Below are 12,567 nucleotides of genomic sequence, written 5' to 3'. Positions count from 1 at the left end.
TCTAGTCTAAAACTAAATCAATCATTCAAACATATTAAATGCCTATGAAGTCCCAGGGACTGTGTTAGGCCCTGGGGTTACAAGTACAAAGAATGGAACCATCCCTATGACAGTAAGCCCATGCTCTATCAGAAACACAGGCACACTATCAGTCACTCAATCAAAAAGAATAAATTAATCTTTTACTTTATTTCAGGTGGGGATAGCTAAGCGGCGCAGTGGATACAGTGCTGAGACTGGAGTTAGGATAGACCTGAGTTCAAATCTAGCCTTAGGTACTTACTAGTTTTGTGACCTTGGGCAAGTCACTTAACCCTGTTTGCCTCAGTTTACTCATTTGTAAAATGAGCTAGAGAAGAAAATGGCAAACCACTCCAGGATCTTTGTCAAGAAAATCAAAAGGGGTAATTGAAGAGTCAGGCATAACTGAAATGACTAAACAACAAAGACATATTCCAGGCACTGTGCTAAGGGCACACACAAACATATATAGATATATATGCATGATTGTTGTGAGGGAAGCGTTTTGTAAACTGAAAGTGATATAGAATTGTGAATGAATACGGATCATGCATTACTGCTCTAGAGTCAGGAGGGTTTTTAGAGGCTGTTGTCCAAGTCTCTCGTCTTATTAACCCTAGTTTCTAACCCTAGCTTCTCTGACTCCAAATCCAGGCTCTTTCCACTTCTCTGTGTTGCATTTATTGAAACTTCTAGATTGATAGAAAACCAAAGATATTTCAATGTCTTATTTGGCCAGAAGTTGGGAATTTTCTCTTTTATCTATGATCCTATAGTCTTACAAAGACAGTCAAATGTGGAGAAGTAAATCTTCCACTGCACTGAACAAACTTACCTTTGAGAATATATGAATAGCTTTATACATTGAGGCAGGGTAGCCTGATGGAAAGATTATAAGATTTGGTCGTGAAAGACCCGCATGCAAATTCCAGTTCTACTAGTTACCAAATGCATGACCTAGGACAAGTCCATAATAGCTAACTCTTACGTAGTGATTTAAGATTTGCAAAGTACATTTATAAATATTTATTTTATTTACTTATTTTATCCTCACATTAACTTTCTATGGAAGGCAGGTGCTATTATTATTCTCATTTTACAAATGAGGAAACTGAGGCAGATAGAGGTTAAGTGACTTGCTCAGGGTCACACACCTAGTAAGTATCTGAGTTGGGATTTGAACTCAGGTCTTTCTGACTCTAGATCCAGCACTAGTTGTCTCCATGAGTTTCAGGTTCCTCATCTGTAAAATGGAGGCAATAATACTTTTACTACCTATACAGAATTGTTGCGAGGAAGACAAGAAACCTTTTCCAATTCCTTCTAAATCTAGTACTTCCCATTCGTTGATTATTGCCTCTTTATGTTGTATATAATTTATCTGTTCATAGTTGTTTGCATGTTGTCTCTTTGACTAGATTGTGTGTTCCTTGAGGGCAGGGATTGTCTTTTGCCTTTCTTTATTTTCCCCTGGTAGGTACTTCATAAATGTTTATTGACTGAGTGAATGAAAAAGAAAAACTCTAGATGAGTGGGAGCTATTATTTATCCACTTTAAATTCTCAGGCTTAAATAGTAACCGGGGGCAAATGCAAGATTTTGGTGCTTTCAAATTACATATGTGCATGCACATGCACAAAGGCACAACACACAAGTCCTTCTGTTCCATTTTGTCTGCTAAGTTGGGTTAGTTGCCATTTCAGAGCTATATGTGTACATACCATCATTCTTCTGTTGAACAATGAGAGCAGACTCTGTAGCAGGCAGCCCATTTTGAACACATCCAGGTTCAGGAGCAATCTGAAATAGCAAATACTCTAATGTGAATCAACTTCCTTAGGGAAAGGAATCTGCTTTTAGATTAGAACATGGGGTAATCAATGCCACCAATGAACTTTATCCACAGCTAAACTTAATTTAAATTATGGCTTTCCAGAAACTTTTTTCTATGCCCTAGGCAAGTAAACCACAGCAGACTACTGTGACTTAGGAACTTAATAGAAGAGTGTTACATGCAAGCTGTTAGGGGAACTAGTTACTCATTAACTGCGTGATTTGGGGCAGGTCGCACATTCTCTGGGTCTCATTTTACTCAGCTGTAAAATGAAGTCTTTGAACTTGATAATATTGAAAGTTCCTTCCAGTTCAAAAATTTCTGATCCCAGTTTTAGTAGTAGGGGAATAGCTAAGCAATTAAGACTAGAGGAACGAAACTGTAAAGTAGGTGAGGCATGTCCCTTGCGTCTCTGATCTTCTTTTTCTGTGGAATTAGTCCACTCTCCTCAGTATTAGGCTCTCAGGCTAAGTTGGCAGAAAATGGTCTTTTGTTGACTAAATTTATTTTTCTATTTATGAAAGCCATAATTTGTTTCATTTGAAAATATGTACTTGGAATGATAATTGAAGTTTTAAAGAATTATAAAGTGCCAGGGCTGGAAGGAGCATTGGAAATCAGGTAGTCCAATCTGTTCATTTTACAGAGGAGGAAAGTGATTTGCCCAGTGAGAGGAAAGGATTTGCCCAAGATTACACAACAGTATGAATGAATGATCAAAAAGCAGTTTTCGATAAAGGGCCCAGGGGAGAGCAGATAGATAATAAATGGCCATAGTTTATAGTTACCCTCCTAAGGATGTCTGCATTTTAATGGAGGTAAAGCTTTATGCTAAACAAAGGAATTTCATTTGTGATGATTTCATTTGGGTATTTCAGCTTGGGGTCTTCTGGAGATTTTATCCTATCTGTAAAACAACATTGCAAGTCATAGGAACAGAAATGTTTCCAGGCTACCTGTGAAGGATCTGCTGATGATTCATTAATTTCCTCTTCATTTTTTTGTGGAACACTCAATTCATTTCCCATAGTGGCTGTGTGAGAAAAAAACACCAAACAGAAGTCTTATTTATTTCTTCCTAAAAACACAATCCCTCATAAATCTTGCACATTAAATTTAACTAACAAGTCGCTCTTGCTCAGAGTTGGAAGGGACTTGAGAACATAGACTTTATAGCATGTCAGATCTTGGTGGAACCTTAGAACACAGAACACAAAATGTCAGAGCTGGAAGAGTCCTTATAACATACAATGTCAGACCTGGAAAAAACCTTAGAAATCACAAAATCATAAATTAAAGGCTAGAATAAGACCCCTGAACAGAGGTGTGCTGGTAAATGATTAACAATAGGCTCTCTGAGAAAAAATGTAGACATGATGAACCTTTATCTTTAACCTGCATTATTAACATTTTCTCCATACCTTTTTTCTGTTTAAACAATCAACCAAACAATAAATCAAATCCTGATTTGTAACGTTTTCTGATTTGAAAGCTAGCATTCTGTCTCCAAGTCGAACATTTCATTTCATGAGGTTGTTTATGATACTCACAGAAAATACTCTGCATTTCCCCTCACAAACCATACTTTTGGTGTATCACATGATCAGTACTCACTCTTATTTAAATACCATTCTTGCATTCAAAAGGCAAGTTAAACTACATTATTCCATCATTGCTCATGAAAGGAAAGCCATCTATGTTAAAGGCACACAACATACATATCTATTTTTTAATCTTTTTAATTGCTAGCACTTATATAGCACTTTAAGACTTGCAAAGTGATCTACCAATATCATCTCATTTTATCGTCACAATAACCCTGGGAGGTACTTGCTATTATTATCTCCATTTTACAGATAAGGAAATTGAAACAGACAGAGCAATTTGTACTTTGGCCACAACAAAGGAAGAGCTGACATTTATATAGTGCTTCCTACATCTCAGTCATTGTGATAATCACTTTATAATTATTATTTTGTTTGATCCTCACAACAACCCTGGGAGATAGGTGCTCTTATTAGCCCCATTTTACAGAGGAGGAAACTGAGGCAGATAGACATTAAAGTGACTTGCTCAGGGTCACATTGTCTAGGGTGGGATTTGAACATAAATCTTCCTGATTGCAGACCCAGTACTCTATCCCCTTTGCCACCTACCTTTTGGTATAAAGGCATTGGGAAGATGGGATTTTATGTATTTGGAATCAAAAACTCTAGGTTCAAATTTTGAATACATTTGCTACTAGTCTAGTAGTTACTAGATCTACAGCTAGATCTTGGGCAAACCATGTAACCACTGTAGCCCTGAGTCTCTTTACCTGTAAAGGAGGACTTTGGCGCTACCTTTAGCTTTAAATCCTATAATCCTATATAACATTTCATTTTCTTTATTAATCTGGAAGAGCTAACAATATCTCAATAACTAAAGCTCATTTTTCTTAAAAAAAAGTTATATTGATAGAATTAAGTGCGTTTCCATCACTCATTTTCGTGTATAATCAACACACCATCCCCTGCCTTTGCTCCTACCACCTGAAAGCCCAGCCCCTAATTGAATTCTTCTTTGTAACGAAGCAAAAACAACAGATGCTGTGACCATGTCTTAAGTTCATGTGACTCTCTGCCCTGCTGGTCCCCTGCTTCTCCACAGAGAGGAAGGAGGGTTGTTTCATTATCTGTTCTCTAGAACCATTATTGTCTTTCTTTGTTTTACTCAGTTTACCTTCCATTTCATCTACATCATTTCAGTCACTGGGTAAATTGTTCTAGTTCTGTAAATTTCTCTTTGTTGCTCTTTGTTCTCTTTTTTCTTTCTTAAGCCATGATATTTATTATTTTTTATTATATCATAATATTTCATTATATTAATACATCACAGCTTGTTCAGTCATATTCCAAGCCCCAGCTGATGGTTGCCCATTTTGTTATACATTAACTAATGAAGCAATCAACAAACATTCATTACATTTGCTATGTACCAGGAACTATGGTTCTAAAAACTGAGGATAAAAAGAAAGGCAAAAAGAGTTCCTGCCCTCAGGGAGCTCCCATTCTAATTGGGGAAGCAACATGTAAATAACTGGCATCTTTCTTTCTTCCTCTTTTGGGCATATGCTTAATAATGAGATCACAGGGTGAAAGAGTATACATATATTTATCACTTTTGTCCCATGATTCCAAGTGGTTTTTCCAAATGATTGGACCAATTCACTGTTCCACCAGCAGAGTATGAGTGTGCTTATCTTCCCATAGCCTTCCTATCATTGATAGCTGCTGTGATTGTTGTTGCTTTTACCCATCATGAAGTATGACAGAGTTCTTTTAATTTGCATTTTTCTTATTATGAGTAATTTAGAACATACCCTCATGTGGTTGTTGAAATTCTCCTTTTGAAAACCATTTATCTCACATTATTAGACCACTTATCTGTTAGGGGATATGATTCACATTTCTATGCCATCTTGCAGATTACAAAGAGCTTTCCTCACAGCATTTCTTTGAGGTAGGTTGCGAAAGTATTATTAAGTATTTTGCTGTATTATTCTCATTTTACAGATAAAAGAAACTGAGGCTCAGTGAAATGACAGGCTAATTGTAACAATTTAGAGCAGGAAGGGGTCCTATAGTGTGAGTCGTATTGTACAAGTGAAATGACCTTATCTGAATCAACTCAGTGCCTCAGTTTCTCCATGTATAAATTGAAAATATCTGACTAAATAATCTCTAAGAATCCTTCTGGCTTTAATTCCAGGTCTTCTGACTCCAAGTCCAAAATTCAATTCATTCTGCCATCTCATCTAATCCATGTTTATAGATTCTCCCAGAATCTGAGGACTACATTTAAATAAAATGTTGGAGGATACACTCTGCCAACTTACTGAGGATGGGAGAGGTTTGAAATCTGTTAAGTACAGCTGCAACTTTTCCATTGCACAACTGTTAGATAGTTAGATAGTTGTATTTTCTCTTCAGGCTTATCTAATGTTCTAGCAATTTGGGTATTATGTATCACAAACGGCTTCTGCACAACCTAGAGGGAAAGTGTGGTTCTGGGGTGGGGAAAACTAAGCCACAAGTCTTACGCAATTGCAAGCTGGGCCCAAATGATATTGCTTTGAGTTAACAGTTATGGCTCACATGTTGTGCAATGGTTTTCCTCTCTTTTATGGAAAGGAAAGAACTGTTGTAGATTTATGTTGAAGGAAAAGTAAAAGGTCACTGCCACCTATAGACAAATTTTAGTATCAGCAGAAATGATTCCATTAGATCTGACATGGCTGTGGGAATGTGGCTGGGGAGCTGGGCTCTGCAGGAACAAGGGAAGGGTTGTCAGCTTTCCAGTCGCAGCCTGGCCTTTGAGACCTTTGTAGAAAAGGAGATAGGAAGATGGGACTGAACACCCAAGGCCCAGGTGTGCAAGTATTTTATGACTTTTCAGTGATTGAGTTTCTTTCAAGGGTCAAAACTGACAAGTTTTATTACTTATCTTGATACTGAAAGCCTGGCCTTGGAGGGAGCAGAGATGCCTGTAGGATCCTCTGTCAGAGGGAAAGAAGTTATATCTCCAGATCACAGGCCACACTCCTCTGGATTCTAACATAGCTTGGATGGAATCACACAACTCTCTCAAGGAACTCCACTCTAATTTTAAAGTCTCATCATAGTGATACCTAAAGAAGCACAGTGGCATGGTAGATAGTGAATTGGCCTTGAAGTCAGAAAGACTTGGGTTCAAATGCTGCCTCTGATATCTCCTGTCCATGTGACACTGCCTGAAAAGCCTAATCCAATGATTTCCTATACTTCCTGTCTTAAAAGTCTCATTTAGTGATTTCTGTCAATGGAATGCTGGACTTGGAGTCAGGAAGACCTGAGTTCAAATCTCATCTCAGACACTTACTAACTGTGTCACTTTGGGCAAGTCACTTAAACCTCTGTCTGCCTCAGTTTCTCCAACTCCAGAATGGGGATAATAATAGCACCTACCTTCCAAGGTTGTTGTGAAGCTCAAATGAGATAGTAATTGTAAAACACTTGACCTTCACAGTGCCTGGCACATAGTAAATGCTATATAAATGTTAGCTATTTATTATTATTATTATTACTAATTTCAAACAAGTTACTTAACTTCACAGTGATTCCTTAATTTGTAGAGCAGATACCAAACTACTTTGGTAAAAAGAAGTTTCCTATGCCAATGAAATCATAGGTAGGTTCTGACTGCCAGACACCCTCCAAAAATGAGAGGAAGCCCCTATAGTGAACAGTAAACCTCTTGGAGGTCAAGGACCATCTTATCTCTTTGATTTTGTACTTCCAGCACTTAGCAGAGTGCTTTGACATTCTAGTGCTTTGTAGATGTTTGATGGATTAAATTGAAATGCATGTCTACATTCTCTCCTCTCTTAAAAGTTGTTGTTGTTCAGTCATTTCAGTCATGTCTGACCCTCAACCTCTTTAATAAAAAGCCTTTGAGACACCAGTCTTCAGAACTGAGTCTGGGGTCATCTTTATAACATCATCACCCTATTTGGGGTTTTCTTGGTAAAGATAACAGAGTATTTTGCCGTTTCCTTCTCCAGCTCATTTTACAGATGAGGAAACTGGGGCAAACAGGGTTAAGTGACTTGTCTTGGGTCACACAGCTAGGAAGTGTCTGAAGCCAGATTTGAATTCAGGAAGATGAGTCTTTTTTTTTCTTTTTTGGTGAGGCAGTTGGGGTTAAGTGACTTGCCCAGGGTCACATAGCTAGTAAGTGTCAAGTGTCTGAGGCCAGATTTGAACTCAGGTCCTCCTGACTCCAAGGTTGGAGTTCTATCCACTGTGCCACCTAGCTGCCCTAGATGAGTCTTTCTAACTCCAGGCCTGACACTCTATCTGCTTCACCATTTAGCTGCCACCTTAAAAGTAGGTGGTGTCTATGTTGTGATCCTTATTTTATAGAGGAAACTGATTTATGAGAAATAATTTGTCCAAGGTCACAAAGTTAGGAGGTTGTGGAAGTGGAAGTAGGACCCAGGTCTTTTAAATCCTGCAATCCCTATGACTCTGGGTCAGTGGTCTTTCCAACATACCACATTGCCTTAAAGGCCCAGGATTGTGATTTCACAGCTAAATAACAATGGCATGACTGGTGTGTTCTTGACAATGGTTCTAGCCTATCATTTATGGAGCACAGATTTTTTTTAAATCAAAGGCAGAACATGGAGATTGATGAAGGTCGCTGGTAGTAATTTTTCTTCAGCTAGGTATCATGGTAGAGCAGTGGAACTAGAATTAGGAAGACCTGAGTTCAAATTCAGACATTTACTAGCTTTGTGACACTGGTTAAGTCACTTACCCTCTGTCTGCCTCAGTTTCTTCATCTGTAAAATGGGGTAATAAGAACACCTGTCTCCCAGGGTTATTGTGATGATAAAATGAGATAATATTTATGAAGCACTTCGCAAACTTAAAGTACTATATAAATGCTACTGCTGCTACTACTACTACTACTACTTAATTAATCATCACCATTATCACTTTACTTTTATTTTGGGAATTATTGAATCCACAGGAATGGTGATTTGCTGTTGCTTAAGAGAAGGAATGGGAGTAACCTGTTTGGAGAGGTGGGGATGACGCTGAATGTTCATGTACCTGGAATATACCGTCAACATTTTGGCAAGTATTTCTGGTGCTCTTAAATTGCTGAAGAGATCTGGGAATACTAATGAATGGGTTCCTTGGTTTTAGACCTCTAGTGCTACATTACCCCACCTTATGCCTTTGATCTTGTTATTATTGTATTTTATCATCTCTCTCTGTCTCTCTCTCATATCTTGGCTATTACTATTTAAAGTTGTGATTGCCTTTTGTAGTGAGTCAACATAGCCAGGAAGGCATGGTTGGACTAGGGTCTGGCCTCTGACAAATACTGGCTGTGTGACCCGGGGGTTTCACTTAATCACTCAGTGCCCCCTGGAAACTTTCTAAGATTAGAAGTTGCAGAACAGTAGCAGATTTTCCAAGATAGAGGGAGCTTCCTGACAAAGACTTCCATATTCCCTACAAAAATGAAATTACAGGTCTGATAGAACAAAAAACTGCCGTTGATGAAAAGTGGGCAACATTGTATATATTGTTAAACCCTAGTTCTTCTGAAGGCTTTAGAAGACAGAATGGTAGGCCTGCAAGGAACTTTAGAGGTCAACTAGTTTGACCCTTTGACAATGGGTGAATCCCCTCTACAAGAGCCCAAATGAATGATCATTTACTTGAATTCTTTCATGGATGTGGAACTTACTACCTTATCAGGTACCTCAGTGAATCACTAAGCAGTTCTAATTGTTAGGTAGTTTTTCCATATGTTAAACCAAAATCTATATCCATCAGCTTCTACCCACTCATCCTAATTCTTTCCTTTGGGTCAACAAGATTAAATGTAATCCCTATTTGACACGATAGCCTTTCAGATGTTAGGAGACAGCTATTATATACCTTTTGATTCTTCAGGCTAAATATCCAGTTCCTTCCAACAATACTCATGTGTTAGAGCTTCAAGCTTTCTCATTAGCCTGGTCGTTTTTTAATAGATCTGTTTCTTGTTAATAATCCTTTAAGATCTGGTGCCTAGAACTGAACACAGTTCTCCATGCTTGGTCTGACAAAAGCAGAGGACAGTGGGATTTTGACCTCCCTTTCTCTGGGCACTTGTTCTGTTCAGACAGTGCATGGTTTCATTAGCTCTTTTTTTGTTTTGTTTTGTTTTGTTTAGTGCTCTGAAACTTAGAGAAGTGTTTGGAATCATGGAGAAGTTAAGACACTTTCTCATGGTCATGTAGTCAGCTTGTGTCAAAGATGGGACTTAAACCAAGGTTTCCTGGATCTGGGGGCAGCTCCCCATAGCCACTATCATATATATATACACACACACATACACAAACACATATATGTGTATGTATGTGTGTGTATACACTTATGTATATATTCTTATACAATGTATATACTGTACACACATATACATGTGCATATATGTACATGTACATATATATAAATATGTGTGTGTGTGTGTGTGTGTGTGTGCATACACTTGTGCTCTAGATTTTTTTACTTCAAATCCAGTGGAGTTTTTTGAGATTATATAAATATATGCATATGTAAATATATATATTTATACAGACACAGATAACCATACTCCACTAATGTCCTAATCAAATGATTCAGTGTGGCTTGGTAACCCATGATTCTAAAAGCCAATGTTTATGTATTATGCTTCTGCCATACCAAGTTGGAAAGACTTGAGTATGGGTCTAGTCCAAACACCTAAGTAGGTAGGTTAAGAATCTTCTAATGGGAATCTTAGTCTCTAGGTGGAGTTTTGGGTTACAGAATTCAGAAAGACTATGCAGTAAAGAATGAAGTGGCTAGGTAGAGCAATGGATAGGGTGCTGGGTTTGGAGTCTGGAAGAACTGACTTCAAATCTGGCTTCAGACCTTGGGCAAGTCACTTACCCTCTGATTGCCTCAGTTTCCTTTACTATAAAATGTAGATAAAAATAACATCTGCCTCCAAGGTATCATGAGTATCAAATGAGGTAATATTTGTAAAGTGCTTAGGATAGTGCCTGGCAAATAGTAGGTGTTTAATAAATGCTAGCTATTATTATCATTTATTGTTATTATTATCTGGGTCAGTGATGGGAGCATCCATACTTATACTTTCACAGATCTATTAGAGTAAGATAATGCCTAAGTTTTGTTCAGCACATCACAATGTTGGGTGCATTACCTAGCAGCAATCCAATCAATTTTGAAATGAGGTGCTGGATTTGGAGAACTGAAGACCTGAGTTCAAATGTTGCCTCAGCTTAACTGTGTGTGACTCTAGGCAATAAGCTTAACTTCTCTCAGCCTCAGTTTCTTTATCTGTAAAATAGGGAAGATGATAGGGCTTACTTCAAAGGTTGTTGTGCATATCAAATAGGATTATATGTGTAATATTATATGTAATATTATACATAATATTATGTATATATAGTGTTTTGCAAACCTTAAAGTACTTTATAAGTGCTAGTTATTATTGTAACATATATTGAATGAGAATCTATGTGTGTAATAGAAATAATAACTAACATTTTTTCTTTTAAAAATTAAATTTATTTTACTTTTAGCTCTGAATTCTCTCGCTCCACCTCTTTCTGCCTTCATTGAAAGCAAGAAAAACAAAACTCATTTCAAACATGTATAGTTGAGTACAACAAATTCCCTAATATGGGAACATGCCTCAATCTTCCCTCTGAGCCTATCACTTCTCTGTTAGGAGGTGAGTAATATGTGTCATCATCAGTCCTTTGGAATTATGGTTGGCCATTGTGTTGTTCAGAGTTCTTAAGTTTAAAAAAAAAAAAAAGGAATGCTTCAGGAATTGGCATGTCATGCTTGTACAGGGGCCGTGCTCATCTCCTTTGTATCATTCTAGTTTTAGTATATATGTTGCAGAAATGAGCACATAACTAACATTTCTATATTCTGTTAAGATTTACAAAGCACCTTATACAAGTTACTTCATTTGATTTTTCACAATAACTGTGAAAGTGAATGAATAGAACCAGAAAAATTAATGTGTAGTCCAGGCTTTGTTGTTTTGAGCATGCCCATTGTGCCTAGCTTGAAACCCACTGTGCTCCCTGTGAGATGGGTGGGGGTAGCCACCTTTGATTGGTTGCTTACATCTTTAAAACTGGCGAGACTGAGCCAATGGCTCTCCTTCCCCCCAGTCATGTGTGGGCTGCACTCTGCTATGTTCAGCAAGTACATAATGAAGCAGAGAGAGGAAGGAAAATTCTTTCCTGCTCCTTCTTTTTTGTTTTTCACTCGTTGCATGGAGAAATGGACCTGAGGGTGTTTGTTTCTGCTGGAGAGGTGGGGTTGGTCTTGGAAATGGGACTGTGCTCTATAGGAACTGAGCTAAATTATGAACTGAATCCTTTCCCCCTCCCCTAGTGTAACATCTGGGAGGAGAATTATGTCTTCCATGTGTTGGGGCAGTAAGTTCACATATTTTTTGGTTATTTTTGGAAGTAGACACCCCTTTGTAAAAGTTCCACAGTGTTCCATGTACAACAACAGCAATATTGCAAAGACAAATAACTTTGAAAGACTTAAGAACTCTCATCAACACAATGACTAATCATGATTCCAGAAGACAAATGATGACATTTGCTTCCCATCTCTAGAGGCAATGGACTCAAAGTACAAAATGAGACACACTTCTCCACCGCCTTAGACAATGTGGGAAGTCATGCTTCTTGACTTCCTATTTGTTCCATGGATTTAATTTTTTTTTTAGGCAGCTGTGACACAGTGGATATGGTGCTGGATTTGGAGTCAGAAAGACCTGAGTTTACTGCTGTGTGATCCTGAGCAAGATGCTTGATCACTGTGTCTCATTTTCCTCTGCTGTAAGAAGGGAATAATAATAATACCTATCCCTCAAGGTCGTCATGAGTATCAAATGATATAATATTTGTAAAGTGCTCAGCTTAGTGCCTGGTACATAGTAGGTATTCTATAAATCTGAGCTTTTATTATTATTCTTTCTTTCCTTCTTTCCTTCCTTTTTCTTTCTTTTTTCTTTTTCTTTCTTTCTTTCTTTCTTTCTTTCTTTCTTTCTTTCTTTCTTTCTTTCTTTCTTTCTTTCTTTCTTTCTTTCTTTCTTTCTTTCTTTCTTTC

At 37.7% G+C, this 12,567-nt stretch overlaps 1 protein-coding gene and 1 non-coding gene across 8 annotated transcripts in view; both read right to left on the bottom strand.

Moving 5' to 3' along the window:
• The window catches only part of BCAS1 (breast carcinoma amplified sequence 1), a 156,131-nt gene that overhangs the window by 136,840 nt on the left and 6,724 nt on the right, over nucleotides 1-12,567 (bottom strand). For all 7 annotated transcript variants that reach the window (XM_027847761.1, XM_027847773.1, XM_027847766.1 and 4 more), the window contains exons 2-3: nucleotides 2,812-2,888; nucleotides 1,743-1,821 (exon numbers count right to left, since the gene is read on the bottom strand). In XM_027847761.1, coding sequence (XP_027703562.1) covers nucleotides 1,743-1,821; nucleotides 2,812-2,883 — 151 coding nt within the window. In that variant the 5' untranslated portion in view covers nucleotides 2,884-2,888. The remainder of the gene's footprint in view (nucleotides 1-1,742; nucleotides 1,822-2,811; nucleotides 2,889-12,567) is intronic.
• LOC114036756 lies at nucleotides 11,238-11,346 on the bottom strand. Its single transcript, XR_003568364.1, has one exon. It is a non-coding gene; the product is annotated as a U6 spliceosomal RNA (small nuclear RNA).

This window comes from Vombatus ursinus, unplaced genomic scaffold (genome assembly GCF_900497805.2).
Source record: "Vombatus ursinus unplaced genomic scaffold, bare-nosed wombat genome assembly UNPS02000580.1, whole genome shotgun sequence".
NCBI classification, from domain to species: Eukaryota; Metazoa; Chordata; class Mammalia; order Diprotodontia; family Vombatidae; genus Vombatus; species Vombatus ursinus.
The sequence above is the reverse complement of the archived record's forward strand: the minus strand, read 5'-3'. Positions and strand labels throughout refer to the sequence as shown.